This window comes from Melanaphis sacchari, unplaced genomic scaffold (genome assembly GCF_002803265.2).
Source record: "Melanaphis sacchari strain LSU unplaced genomic scaffold, SCAv2.0 Contig130_pilon_pilon, whole genome shotgun sequence".
Lineage (NCBI taxonomy): Eukaryota > Metazoa > Arthropoda > Insecta > Hemiptera > Aphididae > Melanaphis > Melanaphis sacchari.
The window spans coordinates 190,838-209,755 of NW_020270535.1; the positions used below are offsets into that span (position 1 = coordinate 190,838).

The window sequence follows — 18,918 nt, forward strand, 5'->3', positions numbered from 1 at the left end:
TAGAATTAAGGTTGAATAGTTTAAGTATTTATCTTGGACTGTTATATCTAAATTTTATAATTATAAATTATATTCATACATAAATTTAGAAAAGTGAATACATAAGTACGATAATACGGTACACATGGTTATGTTTTTAAAAATATTTTATTTTGATGAACAAGCTTTTTTTACCATTGCAGACATCTAAAAAAAAAAATCATATTAATTATTACATTCCATTAGAATATAAATAAAGTGTGGATTTATACCGTTCATATCTAATTATTATTTACAATTATATCCAAGCCGGTAATTTATTTATTATCCGCTGATCGAGGACGTACTAAAGTAAAAGTACTAATAGTACCATAGGTACGATGACATTCATTGGGACGTTTGTGATGTGTAATAGATTATAGTTCAACATAATATTCATTGTATACGGTCAAAACGTGTTTGATGGCCATTTAAAAAAATAAACACTATAGTTGGAGGTAATCTCATCGAACGATTAAGTGTTCTACATCGTTTATACGTCGTTAATGTAGGTACACGATACTACGGTTAATAATATTTTGCGGTCAAAAGGAAACTGTAGACAATATTAATACATATTTCAATATTTGATATCATTATCGTTCAAAAGAATACGTTTTACTTCGTATACCTAATTACTTTTAACTTTTAAGTAACCGACACCTGTGATCACGTACTCGTGTGTGGTGACCTTAAATCTGCGTGCAGTCCTAACGGCGGCATTGCGGTAGTGTGACATACTGTACATGTTTTCATACAATATATTAATATTGTTAGGTATTATTTATTTATTGTTATTGTCACGGCAACACAGTGAACAGAAAAACGGACGTCGTGCACACGACTGCCCACACTGCCACAGAAATACAGAACATCAGTCGTCGGTTATTCAGATTAGTTCGTAGTTAAGTTTTGTACATTTTTAATTTTGTTTTGTACCCATGACCTACGTCCTACACACAGACATAGTATTACACTATTACGGTCATACCGATCTTCGGTGGGGTATAATGGTGGGAGGGTGGTGGTGATTTATTGTACGGTTGAGTTTCATGGGATTGCGCGTCTGACAAACCACTGATAAAACGTAATCACTGTAAACGGAGCAAATTTCTTATCATCGTTGTCATTATCAAAAAAAAAAAAAAACCAAAACATTGACTGGACGAGTGCACCATTATAACGGCAATGCTAAACGCCAAAATACAATTTTTAATTACGCACAGCTGCAGCAGTTATCCGTGGTAGTCGAATTCGCTGACCTTTTTCCAGCCTTTCCTCGTGTAAGAAGCAACGTCAATCCAAACGACGTTCAAAATCGCGGTCAAAGTCTTTACCAACTACTCGGGCTGCTTTTGTATCCATCGTTTGACTATATTCAATCGAATTTATGTTTATGCGACACTCTGCAAATGTAAGTTTAAGACATTTTTTACCTAGTTATGAAATAAACGAGTTAAATAAACTTAACACACTAGTACATCACGTATGTTTAGAAACGTTGTTAGGGTCAAAAATAAAATAAATACTCTATTTTATATATAATCAATATGGTTAGATAAATTTTTTGATAAACAAAGAAATAGTCTTGAGAAAAAGATTTAAGATAAGTTTCTCATAAAAGACAAAAAAAAAAAGTGCAGAATATAGATCATAAAACTCCAAAACTCAAAAAAACTTTTAAACATTTGAAATATTAATTATTAACTTAACATAAATAATCACTTTTAAAACTCATAATTAGAAACTAATACTAAATTCTCAATGAAATAATGGTAGACTCCATAAAATTAACTTTTAATGAATTAAATAAAGGAATGAGCTAACAATGAAAATTTTGATAAACATTTTAACAAAATATTTAATCTGCTTGCACATATTTTGCAGAAAAAAATTTTAACTTATAGAATTTTTTTAAATCCATGTCTGAAATTGAAATTATAGAGTTAAATAATCATATAAATAGTAAATTTTAATTATCATACATAATTTATTATTTGCATACTTATTTAAATTAATATTATTATACGATAAAATGAATTAAAAACTTTAGTTGTTATGTGATAACAAAACTTTCTTAACTTTTTTATTATCTATGAAATATTCAAATTTAAATAAAAATCTTAGTTTCTAAATGTTTCTTAAAATATTATTTTCTAGTATTTATTTTTTCTATCACATTATTCATTAAACCTTACATATTAATATTACTAAACACAAAAAAAAAAATAGTAATAAACACATACCTTACATGTGTACATTTCTACTACAATAGAATATGTGTTTTTGTTGATAAAAATAATCAATAAATTGATATTAGGAATAGTATAATCAATTATAATATTATTAATATTATTAAATAATAAATTATTATACATTTTTCATTATTGTATTACTAATATTATACCTAAACTTTTATTAATAGTATAAAAAACAAATAAAAACTGTTAACATTTGTTAGTTACTATCAATTTTTGTTTATTAATTAACTTAAACTATTTGCATAGTATAATAATTAAATATATAATAATAATTCTCTTTGAATTTATGATAATTATAAATTTATATTTTTCAAGTCATTAATCTTTTTAATGTTTAATTTTTACATTTTATGTTATAAAAAATAAAATTGTTGTGATATTATTTTGTATACTTAACAAAACTAAGTAGGTATAAAAAAAATTTCAGTATTTTCACTTCAACATAAATGATCTACTATAGAACATTTCTTATTTATGGTGTTCAGTTATTAATTATTATTTTAATGTTTGCTGAGCTTGTTTAAATTTAATTGATTATTATTATTAAATTTGGTAACAAGTGTTTTATTATACCTAATAGCAATATGTTAATAGTACTTAAGCTAATAGTATATGTTATCAATTTACAAAATGTTTTTCTATTACTTACTAATATTAATTAATTATAAAATTAATTACCTATTCAACATTTATCAAAGTTATCAGAGGCAGATTTCCTATTAGGCACTGTAGGCACTGTAGGCCTAGGGTTGCAAAATTTGAGGGGGACGGTAAATTTTGTAGTGTTTTGTAGTTGTTAATTTTATATTTTATATTTTTCTATATTATGTATGGTATATGGTTGCGGTAATGTGTTCAATAATTGTTCATCTATTGTAAGGGCGGCAAATTTTTGGTGCCTAGAGCCGTAAAAAAAGATAAATCCGCCTCTGAAAGTTATACAGAACCAAGTTTTTACTGAAGTTATTTAAAGACTAACATGATTTTACTTCCTATTATATTATTCTTTTAATCGTAATAAATATGAATTTTTTGCAATTATATTGTTATTTATAAAATAATATCTTATGCGTTTTAAAAGAACTAGATTTAATAGTTCTTAAATTAAATTTAAAATTAAAACTTATTATAAAAGATTGTATTTAAAATGTCTTCAGAAAAAAAACTATTAATTCAATAGGTAATGCATTTACAGAAGTTGTTCATTAACTAAAAAAAAGTAAAAATCATCAAATATTTAAAATAGATTATTAATAAGTAATAAAGAATAATTTAAACATTCAGATCACCTAAATATACATTTTTAGTGTAGAAAAATGTATAGATTCTTATTAATAACAAAATTTGTATAGTTTTTTCTTAACATTTATAAAATTTGAACTCTAAATAATAATTGATTCCTAGTAATACTCATTGGAAATCTTTTTAACATTTTATACTTAAGTAATTTGAAGAGAGTTTTTTTTGATTTACTGAAATTATTAATAGTAAATCATAATAAAAAGAACCATCATTAAATTAATTTAATATAATCTTAAATAAATTATTTAAATTTTAATATATATTAATTTAAATTAACACATTATTATATTAACCAAATATTTACTTAGTAATGTATGAATAAAATATAATTTTTATGAAAATTGTAAATTACATGAATTACATGTGTTTTTACAAATCAAAATTCAATTGATATTTAAAATTTTAGAATTTTTGCAATAAATTATATGATTTAAATAAAAAAAAACTATTTATTCAATTTTAATTTTTCAGAGTACATGTATTTAAAATGGCAAACCCAAACAAACATATTTGCAAATTACGTAAGTATAACTATTATAAGTATAGATAAAACAAAATGTATGAGACTGACTTATTATGAGCCAAATAATAATTAATTACATTTTACATTTATATAAAATTGTTCTTATTTTGAAAAGAAATGTTAAATAATATTTTTAAAAGTTAAAATATATTTTTTTAAATCTTGTAATGTTTGGTTCATGATATTACTATATATCTGTAACGCAAAAAAAAAATATTGTATTACATACTGAAAATTCTCATTTTTTTCAATTATATGTATATATATTATTTTTTTTATAAGTTTTTGTTGTATAGTAAAACTTCTATGTAATAGTCACCAAAAGTATCAAAAAAATGACCTCTATTTATAGATGACCATTATATAGAGATAACCTTAGATAGAAGTGAAATACCTCTAAATCATTGCTTTATAGAGTGCATGAAAATTTAAAAAAAGGTTGATAATAGGGTACTGTTATGCTATACAGTAGTTGTCTGGTGGGTCATTGTGATGGATAAATCTATTAAAAATCTACATAATTAAATCTAAATTTGATGATGTTTAATTTTATTCGACAAATTACTCTGAATGGAGATGTTCTATGAACATATTATATCACTAAGTACTGATTTATGTTAATATTTATGATAAAATAAGTTGAATTTTTGTCAAAAGCAATGCATTTGAAAATGTTATTGTGTATATAATGTATAATTTTCTAAAGTTCTATGTACCCATAAATAATGTTTTTGAATTATAATAAAATAATAAATATTATTCGTGGTTTAAATATGCATTAATAATAAGTAATAACATATTTTATACATTTTAAAGTTCAAACTCTTAGCAATTTTTTGTGATTTTGTCAAAATTTGACCTTCAAATGCTAATAAAAATAAATTGTGCTATATATTTTAAATATTTTTGTTTATCTATAAGAACAGTTCATGAAGAACTTTGTTTTTAAATTTTAACTATTTTTATCCTACAAATAATTTTTACCAACTTTTATATAAAACAAAAAAAAAATTAATTGTTTATAAATAGCCCAAAAAGAGTCAAAATATTCTAAGTATAAAATGATTAATTAAAAATTTCTTAAACATTTCTAGTACTTATGGTCATTAGTAATAAAATTATAAGAAATTTTTTTGCTAAAAGAGTATACAATTTCTAGTTTTCCTTAAAATTTATTATGCTTTCTAAATAATTCTCAAAGTTGAAAATCAAAGCATATTATTTACTACTTTTTGTGTGTACACAAACAAAAAAAAAAAAATATTGTAAAATCAATACATTCATCACTTTGTTTAAGTTTAAAAAAAAATTACCAAATATATAATATATACATACTAAAAAAAAATGCATTTATTAAATTTGTATACTGAAAAGTTGTATAGTTATATACCATTAAAAATTTAAAAAGTTAATTCTTATAAGAATTCAAAACAACTGTGATGCATGCTATAAATATTAAAATTAAAAAATAATATAATTTTTTAAATATTTTGACTCTTTTTGAGTTATAGACCTCACGTTATATGTTATGTCAATATTTATATACATTTTTTAAAGTTGTAAAATAACTTAACTATTAAACTGTTCTTGCCCCATAGTCATTTTTAGAATAGCTATAGAATAGTTAACATTTGTGGACTGCAAATATTTTGATGGCATGTGAGTTTGTTCAAAAACATTTTTTTTTTTTAAATAATAAAAAAAATAGTAATTCAAAATTTAATAAATTATTCATAACATTATTGGCTTCACCTCCTGAAAGTGCTTCATGGTCATATATATACATTCTAGTGTTTCAATAATCTTACTTAAGTTTAAATAAACTGATTTCAAAGCATTGGTGCCGCAATTCCATCTTGTTTCACATAACTTTTTAAAACTTTTTGTACCATTTACTTTAGATGTGTTTGAGCATATAAATTCATAGATTACATTATGTTTGAACAATACTTTTATAAAATTGTGTAAGAATTGTAAGCCATCAAAAATATTTCTTATGTTCTTATATGAGAAATAATTATTTTGTGAGATCAACTAGAGATAAATATACGAGCATTGAAGTATACACAGAATGCTAGCAGATTTAATTCAAGGATTCTAAGCTTTTACTCTATTCTATTTGTCATGCGTGGCAGCTGCCTCATCATAAAATTGGCCATGTATATCTTCAATTTTTAAATAGTTTTTTAAAAGTATTTGTTTAATTACATTTATTAATGTTGTGCTATTAGTTCTATTAGTATAATACAAAAACCAATTAAATACTTCATGAATTTTAAACATTTCATCTATTTAAATTCTAAATACTTATGTATTTTTTATATACACTAAAATCATGAAAAAAAATGTAAAATATTAAAAGATTTAGAGTTTAGACTTTAGACTTTATACAATACAAAATATGAAAAATAATGGAATGGTAGTAACAAGGGCTAGAAATTTCATTTTCTAAAAAACCTTAAAATATGCATGCATTTACGCCCTTATTAATATTTTATTATTCATTAAGAAACCAAAAATTACAAATTTATTTATTATTATATAAGAGATTTTTAATTAAATTTTTACGACAAAATAACTGTATCAGTCAAGAATATTATACTAATTATATTAACGTTAGACAAAAGCACATACGATACCAACAGACGAATTGACATAAACTGACTGTATTCTGTGTATTCCTTATCGACCGACTATGTTTTACAATACACAAATCATTGGGAAAACATGTAATAGCTAAATTATTATTTAATAATTTTACTCTATTTTTTCAATTTCTAGAAAATTAATATTAAATATTGTATAGTACGTATAAAACATTATTGTCACATATTGTTTCAAATTTTTTTTTAAACAAAATATGTGAAGTATGTATTTTAAATCCAAATATAATAAAAAATGCACCTAAAAGGAAAAAAGAGTGCAATATGCAAAATATGCAAAGTAAAAATAATTGCTTTACACTTCTAGTACTATGAAACAAATTTTTATATTATTTAGTTATGTTTTGAATGATTAATTGAAAAATATGCAAACTCATTTAAGATTCCTTAGATCTGAGTAAGACACTAAAACCCTGTCTAAGTGATAACTGATAACATACTATTTTGGCGGTAATGCGGTAAAATTGTTGATAACAATCTATAAAGAAAAGAAATTATAATATTACATTATCACAATTACAATATTAATAATAATAACGGAAGGGCGTAATTATTAATACAAAAAAAAGACACAATCACGACAACCATAATTTTGTACATACTTGTTTAACAAACAAATTTGGTAGATTTGCACTGCCCAATTTACGCCACTGTCTAAGAGCTAATTAGATCTAAAAATTTTAAGTGTTTATTGAAATAATAAGGAAATACAAAAAAAGAATTATGGAAAAATGGACATTATTACGTAAATCCAATGTTCGACTAAATCGATTTTAATTTTTTGATATATCTCGAAAATGAATAACTGTATACTAGATTCTTAATGTTTTCACCAAATGTAATCATTATTTATACATGACATCATTTTCAAAATATTTTAACTCTTTGAGCTATTTATAGACAATTAAATTTTTTTGTTGAGTATAAAAATTGATAAAAAATTATTTGCTAGGTAAAAATGCTTGAAATGTAGTTCAAAGTTTCTCATAAGCTGTTCATTTACCAATTAAAAATCTCGACATTTTTCTTTTAAATTTTCACATTTTATACAAAAATTTCAAATTATTTTTGTATGAGTGTTTGAAGTAAAAATTTTTGAAAACATTGGATATATTCACCCGTAAAATAATTATTTCTCTTCAAATGATTTTTGATATTTTGCTGTAATTAAAAAACCAATAACCGTAAATATTTAAATTTTTCACCAAATGTTTTAATAATGATTTTCTATACATAATAATTTTCAAAAATTTTCGATTCTATTCAAGATGTTTAAAATAATTTAAAAATTTTTTTCTATCAAAGTCAATTAATAATTTTGTAATAAGTCAAACATTTTGAAAATTAAATATCAGGTTTCTCATAACAAGATTATACTTTAATCAAAAATTCTAATAAGTATATAGAAAAGTTTTTATTTTATAAAATTTCTATGCAATTTGATAAATAAGTTGTGAATAATAATTTTGGTTATTTTTTTTTTTTTTTTTAATTTCGGAAAATTATTTATGGGTAATAACATTTTCAAACATAATGTTTTTGGCAAAAACAATGGTATCTACCACATTACTAATGGTAAAATAAATTATACTTAATTAACAATATAAATACAACATAAAATATACTTGTATATATTTTATAACCAGGTTATAGGTTATATGTACTAGGGCACTAGGCTAACAGATGTCTTTACTCATAATTTTTTCCATATGGCATTATTTATCATTGATTTCAAATTTAACCCATCCATTATAGTGACTTACTATTAATGAGGTACTTACATTCAAAATGTATTGTATAGTTAAGCGGTTTCCAACTTTTCCCTTTTTTTTGAAGAATAATAACTGTAAATTAATTTTTTACTGACATTTATAATTTTCATTTCATAATTATTGTTGAATTCATATGATTTAAAAATTGTCATTTTTTTTTCTTTAGTGGCTTAAATTCTTAAGTTTACAGTTTTCTCAATTTATTTTAGTTTTTGTGAAAATCTAACAGCTTGGTTTTTTCTGTTATATTTGTGGTTTATTAGTTTTTTTTTTATTTTATTTAAACACCATTGAAACTATGCACATTGAGACTTTGTCAATTGATATTGAACACTAATGAAAAATAAAACATACAGATTCATCATGTATATTTTTTCAGTGTAAATGATTGATAGAATAACTATAAACTGATAAATAATTATAAATGATATAAAATTAATTTAACATTTTATTATTTTGGATACTAATATTTTGACTGTTACTTAAAATGCCTGCTATATGCAATTATTTTTTCATAATAATTGATAGAAAATAAGATAATTATTATTATATACGGATGATAATAAAATAATTATCAAATAATGATCATTAACGGAAGTTTTACTAAGATTTTAAAATTTTTTTAAATATCACAACTAATATAGATTCCATTCAAAATTGTTTTCTAAATAATGTATTTAATTTGAAATGATTAATTAATTGTGACTTACTATCAAGTGAGGTATAATTGAGATGAGTACCTATCATAAACTTTTTTATTCTATTTGTATACATCTATATTGGTTTAATTAAAACTTCATGATAAAATAATTTTATAAACAATAGCTGTATTAATTTTTGTATTTATATAGAAGAATTTGCTGCACATAATGCAAATGTTACTTGTTTGGCTCTTGGTCAAAAGAGTGGATTAGTATTAGCTACTGGTGGTGCAGATAACAAAGTAAACTTGTGGAAAGTTGACAGTGAAACATGTTTTATGGTAATAATTGTTTCTATTAAAATGTTATGTGTTATAATTCAATAAAAAGTTCAAGTATCTTATGTTTATGTAAAAAAATAAATATTTGTTTAAACAATTTTCATGTATTTAGAGCTTATGTGGTCATGTAACTCCAATTGAATGTGTACAATTTGATCCATCTGAATATTTAGTGGGTGCCGGTAGCCAAACAGGCGGATTAAAAGTATGGGACTTAACTAAAGGAAAAAAGGTTAAAACATTTAGTGGACATAAGTCAGCTGTTACAAAATTAGATTTTTTTCCTTTTGCTTCATCTTCATATTTTGTAACGGGTTCAAAAGATACCAATGTTAAGGTATAGTTTTAATAATTAAGTAATAAGTACTTATATTAAATATGTTAAATAGCATAATGTATTAACATATTTGTTTTTACAGTTGTGGGATTATCGATATTCACATTGTATAGGAATGTATAAAGGTCATGAAGCATCTATATCTAGTTTAAAGTACAGTCCAGATGGTTTATGGATTGCTTCTGGAGATGAAGATGGATGTGTTAAGGTTAGTTATTGGATATTATTAATATAATTATATGAAATATATTGTATTTCATAAAATTAAATCTAGATTTATATTATAAACTCACGATAAAGTATTAAATATATTGCTAATAATAACAATAAACAAATAGTAAAAAATGTAATTTGAAATCAAAATGTGTTAACAGTTATTTAATAGTTCCAAGTTCAGTTTAATTTACTGTATTTTTTATATTTTCTTATTATAACTATTTTATTAGTATGATTATTGATGTATTAGTATTAAAACTATTTTACTCATGCTATTTATTTTATAGATATGGGATTTGAGAGTTGGACGCATGATACATGTTTTTGATAAACTACATAAAGGAGCTGTAACATCAATTCAATTTCATCCATTAGTCTTTTTATTAGCTAGTAGTGGTACAGATAATAAAATTAATATATTAGATTTGGAGCGATTTAGTATTATTTCTCAAATAGATACAGAAAAATCTATAATTAGGTATATTATTATTAATACTAATTTTACTAAGCATGTTTTATTTTATTTTATTTTTTTAATTGGAAAACATTTATTGTTTATAATGATTAAAATTGTTTTCTCTAGATGTTTACAATTTAATGACAAAGGAGATGTTCTATATGGAGGTGGTAATGATTACCTTGGGGTATATGGTGTAGAACCAACCAGAGTATGTGATTCAGTGGTTGTAAAATGGGGAAATATGAACGAGTTAGTCGTAAAAGATAATCGAATTGTAAGTTATTAAATATTTTAAGTGTAAACTTTTAATACAATAAATATATGGTTAAGTACATAGATAAATGTGTATTTGAAATTTCTATTGTATTAGATGTTGATTTAATTTTTTTAAATGTCTATAATTTATGTTCTATGAAGATTTTATGTAAACAATTTAAAATATTTAATATTTATAGGTCGGTGCTTCACATTTATTGACAGATGTTTCAACATGGTTAATAAATTTACCTGAAGAATATCCGTTTAAAAATCAATTTTCACCACCTGATAAGTCATCAAAGACTAATACAATGTTTACAAGAGATACTGGTGTTCGAAAAAGTTTTAATAAACAGAAAACACGAGAAATGATTAAACCTAAGTAAGTATAAATAATTTATTTGTTTTTAAACTATTTTTATTTAGTTTTTGAAAATTTTAAATGATAAACTTATTTTTTAAATGTTATTTGATTTAAACATGCTTTTTAAAATTATTTTGACAGTTTGAAATTCAGCTATCAGTTTTTGGCTATTTCAGTTTTAAACATAAGCAAAAGTCAAAAATATATACATATTTTAAAACTGAAATAACTTATGTTGGTCTTGTTAGTTAATTTTTTTGGTCTTTTTTCATGCTGGTATTATTAAACAAAAATAATATGTAGAGAAATTATTTTAAATAAACTCTATTAGGCAATGCTGAAACCCATGCAGACATATTTGATTAGATGCTTAAAATGTTTTATATTAAGTTGTTAGTTGCTCCAAGCGATTATTTAGTTATTTAATCTTTGATTTTAACTTTGTGATCAACGATTCTATTGTACTGACAATTCTCCATCAGCGTTTATTTAAAGAAATAGTATTGTACCTTGCATGTAAAACATTCATAAATTACAAATTATTATTCTTTTAACAGCTAATTGTTGTGCTCTTGAATAAAAGTTAAATTATTAGAAGAAATTTATCCAACTGGAACTATAAATTTTGAAATATTTATAATGGTAAACTAATTTATTTTAAACTATAATATGAATCAGCTCAAATAGTTAATTTATGATTTAAGTTGATATAGCATTGTTTATAAGTTGAAACACTTTCTAAAAAGTTGAAATTAAATTGTTAAAAAAAAAAAAAAAATTAAAAAAAAAAAAAAAAAAAAAAAATGACAAACAATACTTAAAAAAAATAACAAATTTGAAAGTTTTCTAATATGTATTTATGGCATTGTGAATCATGTTAGCTTTCAATATTTATTTTCTATAAAAGTATTCATTTTAAATTGATTATTACCTATATATTTTTATTTATATAATTTTTTAGAACTAATATGAAATTAATTGATGAAAGCGAAACTGATTTTGATGATGAAAATCAAACTGTAATTAATAACGTTCATGATTACCATTCAGTGTTCAAGCCAAATAGAACTTGTAAGTATAGTTATTTTATCTAATGGTATTTTTTATGTAAACAAAAAATTAATAATATTATAAATTATTATTTAGCATTTAAACCAAGTAGAATATGTAAGTATGTCTATTTATTTTAATGTTTGTAATTATCTACAAATTTTACTTGTTTAATTTAGGGATCAAATTTAAATGCCCTAAAAACTATCAATAAATATTTAAAAATAAAAAATAGCTTTTCGACGCAATAATGCTTAAAAAATGACCAACATTTTTGCACACCAACCACGCAAATTAGAAAAAAACAACTGTTGAACTTTTGGCATTTTTAACACTTTTTTATTCTAACTAAACTAATGTCTTAGTAAGACATATCTAATAATCTCTAGAGATATATAAATAAATTGAATATTATTTATAAAAATTGACATTTGGTACATATGTAAAATACCTAATTGAAAAAAATATTAAAGCAAATACAGTAAGAGCTCTTTAGTTTGAAACTCGTTAGCCTGACAGTCTGGAAATCTCAATAATCCAACACTTTTTTCCCTACTCTTTCTCAAGTATGATAAATTTGATTTGAAAAATTTTATTTCATTAATATATCATACCGTATATATTTAATTTTAATTTTTATTATTTGAAAAGATAATATACTTACTTAACAGGTTCATAAATGATATGGTTTGGAAACACTTAATATACATCTGATCAAATATAAATAAATGCACTTTAATACTTCAGTCACTCGTTAGTTCTTAATTTGTCATCTGATAAATTGATTAATTTACAAATTATAAATTAAAAATATAAACAAACATATTTTTGTATTGGTAATAATTTGACAACCTCTGGTTCCACTAAAGTTAGATTAGTAAACTCTTACTGTATTATAAAAGCAATATTTTTTAAGCTAAAAGCTCCTATAATGTTTTGATATGTACACTTAAAAATAATAAAATAGTTTAAGTGCTCTTAAAATTGACAAACATTGATAAATGCAAAAATTACAAAATAAAAGTTTTATTTTAGAAAAGTATCTGTTATATGAAATTAATTATGTATATAGAATGCATGGCGTAAGAGCATCTAAAAAATAACACATTTAGCATTAAAAGGCTAGCCCTAATTATAACTTAAAACATTTAAGCAGTTTAAATATATCATAAGAAATTTAAAACGAGTTTTGCTTTACTTTTAAGTTTATGTATTATAGACTGTAATAATTAATGTTGTATCATTGATTTTATTATAAATGTTTATATTGACATTCACTTAAGCATTTTTATGTGTTTGTGTGCATTATTTACTTAGATGTTTTTCATATTATGTATCATTTAAAAATGGTATTTATATATAATGTATAAAATTGTCAAGTACATAATATATATTAACATTTTTATCTGTATCTATAAATTGAAAAACTTACAAATTATGTTAATTCAAAAGTTGCAAATAAATATATATATATATTCAGTATTTAGCAAAAATCAATTTTTGCTGTTTATCATGTTATTGAATGTATATAAATATAATGTCTATTTGTAAATAAATCATTACTTTTCATAAATTTAAAATACAATAGTAATTTAGATGACAAACAAAATTTAATCTTAGTGAATTTATTTGTTGTCTTGCACGATGATCGCTTGTTAAATATTTGTTTAAAATCTGATACGTCTGCAAGTAAATATTAAATCTTGATAAACAAACAATAAATGAATGAAGAAATAAATTTCAATAAAAATGTATTTTAAATTCAAAGAAAATAAATATAATATACTTACAATTTTAAATTATTGTTCTAAATACTGAATAATATATTTAATCTGTTTGAAAGCATTTTTATTTTAGTGCATGGTTTATATAACATTTTTTTTACTAAATATTTTGTGTAATTTTCAGTAAATAGAAGTCCACCTCCATTTTCACCGTTATCTGAAGATGGTAATATAAATATTTATATTGTATTTAATAATTATATCAATAATTATGTTAACATATTTTTACAGATAATTCCAATAATTTATTTACTGCTGAAGGTAAGATAAAACAATTGATAAATAAAAAATAAAAGCTAAATATATATTTTAATTTTTAGCAAATAGAAATCAATCAATTTCTGCAAAATTAGAGGAAAAAAAACATAGCATTGGTAAATTATTCTTATATATTTTATGCTATATTGTAATTTAAATTTTTAAATTTATATTTTTATTAACTAGACCTCTCTCAAGGATTAATGCAAAACAGTTATTCAGAAGCTGAAACTTCATCTGTGGATTCTACTCCTTGCGATTCATTTCAGTTACCTCAGTTTGAGAGTTCTGGTGATTACCATACTCCTGATTTACCAACTCCTATATCAACACCTGATAGTGTTGAGATATCTGAAAAAAGACATAATCCTTATATAACATCGTCAGTTTCAATGCGTAGTGTATCTTCTAATGTAGTTAATGAAAGCTTAACTAAACGTCCATCATCTTTACCAGTCTTTAGACAAAATGGTTAAAAAATAATTTTGTGTATATATTTTTTTACAAAACTATAAATTTTTTTTAAATATTTTAGATCATTTTGCTTATGGACATAAGTACACATCACCTCAATCTCAAAGAAAAATAATCCCAGATGAAATTACATCATTGCCTCAACATAAACGGCTGTTGGCTGATGATTTCTTAGTTACACCGGAACATAAAAAGACTGATATCATCTCAAAGAAATTTGAACTTCCCCTAGATGATTTTGGGGATTTAAAAAATGTTTGTAGAAATGTGCGAAATTTTTTATTACATAAAAAGTTGAAAAGTATTAAATTATGTTTTAAAACTTTAAAACAAAATTTGTCATTCAATATTACACATTAGTTTAATGTCTTTTTTAATCATTTAATACAATTTTCGACTTTTATTTTAATCAATATAATAAAAGTAATGTGTAATATACTATTTCAACTATTTGTAAACAGTAATAATATGAGTATTTAATTTACAAAAAAAAAAAAATGATATTTAATTTATTTATTTTTATTTTTAGAGTTTAAATAATATCATGTATGATGAAGAAGATATAGTAGAAATTCTTTCAAAAAATCATAAGTCTACCATGAGTGTGCTCAAGGAAAGACAACGTTATCTTAATATTATACAGACGTTATGGACTAACAAAAATTTTAAGGTTTATAATAATGTATACCTTAATGTATATATGTATACTAATAAATAAAATTATTGTTTTAGAGTGCTGTGAATTCAGCTGTTTCTATGAATGATGATGCTGTCATATCAGATCTCATTTCTATTATTACACAACGCCCGTAAATTATAAATTTTACATTTTAGTATTATTTCTAAACAGTGGTGTATACAGAAGTTTTCTATAGAGGGAGTCATTTTTATGGGGAAATTGAAAGAATTACATTAAAGTTATATTTAAAAAATTGATTTTATTCTTTTGATATTATTTTTTAATTTAATATGTTAGCTATATATCATATTTAAGTATATTTGTTGTGAAACTAAAAAAATTTAGATAAAAAAAAAAAAAGAAATCTTAAAAATTGAAAAATTAAAATATCATTGAACGACTTGTATGTACATATCAAATAATATTTGTAGGAATCACTTACAAAAAAAAAAAAAACCAATAAAACATTGGCCAGATTGTAGTGTATTTAATATCAAAGTTGGTTGTGCCTATTACTGTCATTCAGCAAATGCAAACAATGTTTATTGTTTAGCATTATTCTCAATAAATGTTTTAAATAAGATGATGATTAGCATGAAATTAAAGATTCAAATTCTTCATCATTATCAAAGAAACAATAAAAATTTATTAACATAAATTATTGCTTATTAGTTTTAATTTTTATTTGATCTAGTTAAAAACAGATTTAATTAAAAATCAATAATAGAATTATTTAGTTATTAGTGACATAAAAAATGAATTTAAAAAATCAAATTATAGAGATGACAAAACTTTCAAAGTATTATGGGCTCTTTAAGAATCTAGCTTTTAGTTAATTTTTAATGACTATGTAATAAATTTTAAATTAATTATGTAAATTACACTAATAATTTTTTGCTTTATTTGGCATTATCAAAATCTAATATTATTATGCCTGTAGACGTGTGATTTTCGTTCAAACTTATTCAATACTATCAATAGAAATTTATTACTTTTATTAATTAAAATACTGTTAGTTACTTATTTTCATTACAAAAATAAAAAATAAATGTAATTGTTAAGTTAGTAAAACATATTATAATCGTATATTAACATTTTATTGTTCTAAACAAACAGAACCAATTTTTGTCCGTCCATGACACGTTCTCTTACTTCATGGATTATAATTCTATAAATATATAAATAAATATAAATAGTTAATACTGTATATATAAATATTATATAGAATCCACTATTCTGCAATATATTGCACTATCTAAAACAGAATATAATTTCATACTTAGACAATTGGTATGTATTTTTATTCAAAGACAGTGACAATAGTGTGTATAAATTTGTAGAGGTTTTTAAAATTTCAACACAATTATATATTAATTACTTTTGTTAAATAAATATTTAATTTTTATCTAGATTAAAATTATTAGTCATATAAAACATTGATCATTTTTATTTTTAATATAATGAATAGACAAGAGTCACTAATGGGTGGCTGCTTATTCACAACTTGCATGTCTTTAAATTACTCTCAGCATATAAACTCATTGTGTAAAAAATGTATAAATTGTTTATGTCAAATTAAATACAAAAAAAAAAATATATATATATATATAATGAAAAAACTGATAAAGGAGAGATATCAAATACCTAAACACCTCTCATGTGTATACCACTGTGTTAAAATGTGTTTAATTTTATTTTATATTGTACTTGTTTATTTCAGAAATCTTTGGTGTCTAGATGTTTGCAGTATGCTTCTTCCTTCAATATCAGATTTGATTCAAAGTGGCAATGAAGCGTAAGTACTTAGTAGTAAAGGATTATATTTTTAATGACTAGGTCCTTTAAAATTGTATCCAATCTTAAATGAATTAAATAAGATTATTTCATTAAAATTTTGCTTACTTTTCTTAGTTAATGCATAAACTAAATCATTTTTGGATTTTCTTACAATTCAAAAGACATTTAAGATTTAACGTATTTCCTATGAGATATTGGTTTGAATTTCAGTTTTATAAATATTGGAAATGATTAAATGTATTAAAAAATATAAAACATGCAGTTTATGTATGATACATTTAACCACCTTATAGCCTAGTTAATGTTTATTTTATATTAATCTCTTTAAGTTTTAATTTAATTTTGATTTTCAGATTCATAAATGTGAGTTTCAAAGCCATAAGAGACATACTGCAGTATTTTATGCCAGTCATAAAGACTAATATACAAAGACCACCTTCTGCAATAGGTGTTGATATAATGCAAGAAGAAAGGTTGGTAACATTTTTTTTTTTCAAAAGTAAGATAGTATGATGTGAATTTATCTTCATTTTATTCTTATGAGCCTATAAACTCATGTAATATGTAAGATAATGTTTGTACACATGAATAAATATTATAACTACACTCCTTTTGTATAACAGTAAATGCATATAATATGCATATTGTATATACTTAAAAATAAATGTTAATATGAATATTACTACCTTAATAGTTGATAAATAAAATTGAGTATATGTTATCATTCTATGTACCTTATATTAGTACAACTTTATATCAATTGTTTAATTAATTTAAAATATTAGGGACCATTATGTCAACTCATCAGTAAAGATGTATTGTATTCAAAATATTTTTATGTTTTCTAACTTATCATATTATTTTGTTTTTCCTTAGCCCATTGACTTTATTTTAGCTATATATCCAATCATACTGACCATTTGTTATTTACAGATACAACAAATGTCGCAAGTGTCAAAACATACTTATGGATATTAGGTCATTTGTACTGAAGAGGCAAACAGTCCAGGGTAACTTGGGCAATGTGTTCAGACAGCTACATATGCTTTTACAAACAATAGACATCTAAATGGCAGAGATAATATGCAAATGTGCCTTACTCCGCTAAAGAGACAGTTAATAAGATGCACTGAACGTGTGGCGAACCCTGTTTATTGTGCATCTGACAACACATTATTATTATTAGTTTTTTTTTTATTTATAATTTTTAAGTCTTATCAAACTGTTGTCAATGAGTAGTATTTTTTGAATGAATAATTTGTTAATTTTTTTTCAAACGTTAATTTTTATAACATTTTTAATATTTTTTCCCAATCATAATAACTTAGTATAACTAACACACAATGTACTTTTCAATTTTTTGAGCCCATTCAATTTATGTTATATAGGTACTTAGTTTATAAAAGGCGTTAAGAACTGTATACTAACAACAATTTCCAAACCTATGTGATACAGAGGTAGTGCACATAAAATAATTATAATAATATTAGGAAGCTCTTTCTATTTTAACCACATAGTTTTATAGTATAATATGTAAATCAAGTTCTGTAGACAATGTATGTGTTAAACTATTCCATTAGATCATTGTCTTCTTCATTTTTACTTTTTACCTTTTCAGAAAAGTTTTAAACATGAATTATGATTAAAAACAATAATACAACAATAAATATAACTGCTGTAATGGCTTGCATTCTAAAACAGCTAATATATTATATTATAA

General features: G+C 22.7%; 1 protein-coding gene across 3 annotated transcripts; it reads left to right on the plus strand.

Annotated features, from left to right (window-relative positions):
• The first annotated feature begins 1,154 nt into the window (after nucleotides 1–1,154).
• On the plus strand, nucleotides 1,155–18,918 carry LOC112591301 (katanin p80 WD40 repeat-containing subunit B1). 3 transcript variants are annotated; one of them, XM_025335078.1, is made up of 20 exons: nucleotides 1,155–1,432; nucleotides 4,053–4,102; nucleotides 9,391–9,521; nucleotides 9,634–9,858; nucleotides 9,941–10,066; nucleotides 10,362–10,552; nucleotides 10,658–10,808; nucleotides 10,990–11,174; nucleotides 12,118–12,227; nucleotides 12,303–12,323; nucleotides 14,115–14,156; nucleotides 14,222–14,251; nucleotides 14,311–14,364; nucleotides 14,435–14,719; nucleotides 14,784–14,989; nucleotides 15,252–15,392; nucleotides 15,455–15,531; nucleotides 17,122–17,196; nucleotides 17,552–17,671; nucleotides 18,132–18,918. In XM_025335078.1, exons 2-20 carry the CDS (start codon nucleotides 4,069–4,071, stop codon nucleotides 18,265–18,267), a joined length of 2,340 nt encoding a protein of 779 aa, XP_025190863.1. In that variant the 5' UTR covers nucleotides 1,155–1,432; nucleotides 4,053–4,068; the 3' UTR covers nucleotides 18,268–18,918. The 3 variants fall into 3 exon arrangements, with proteins under 3 accessions (XP_025190863.1, XP_025190861.1, XP_025190862.1); XM_025335076.1 differs by having other exon boundaries at nucleotides 1,353–1,432; nucleotides 14,784–14,977; XM_025335077.1 differs by lacking the exon at nucleotides 12,303–12,323 and having other exon boundaries at nucleotides 1,353–1,432.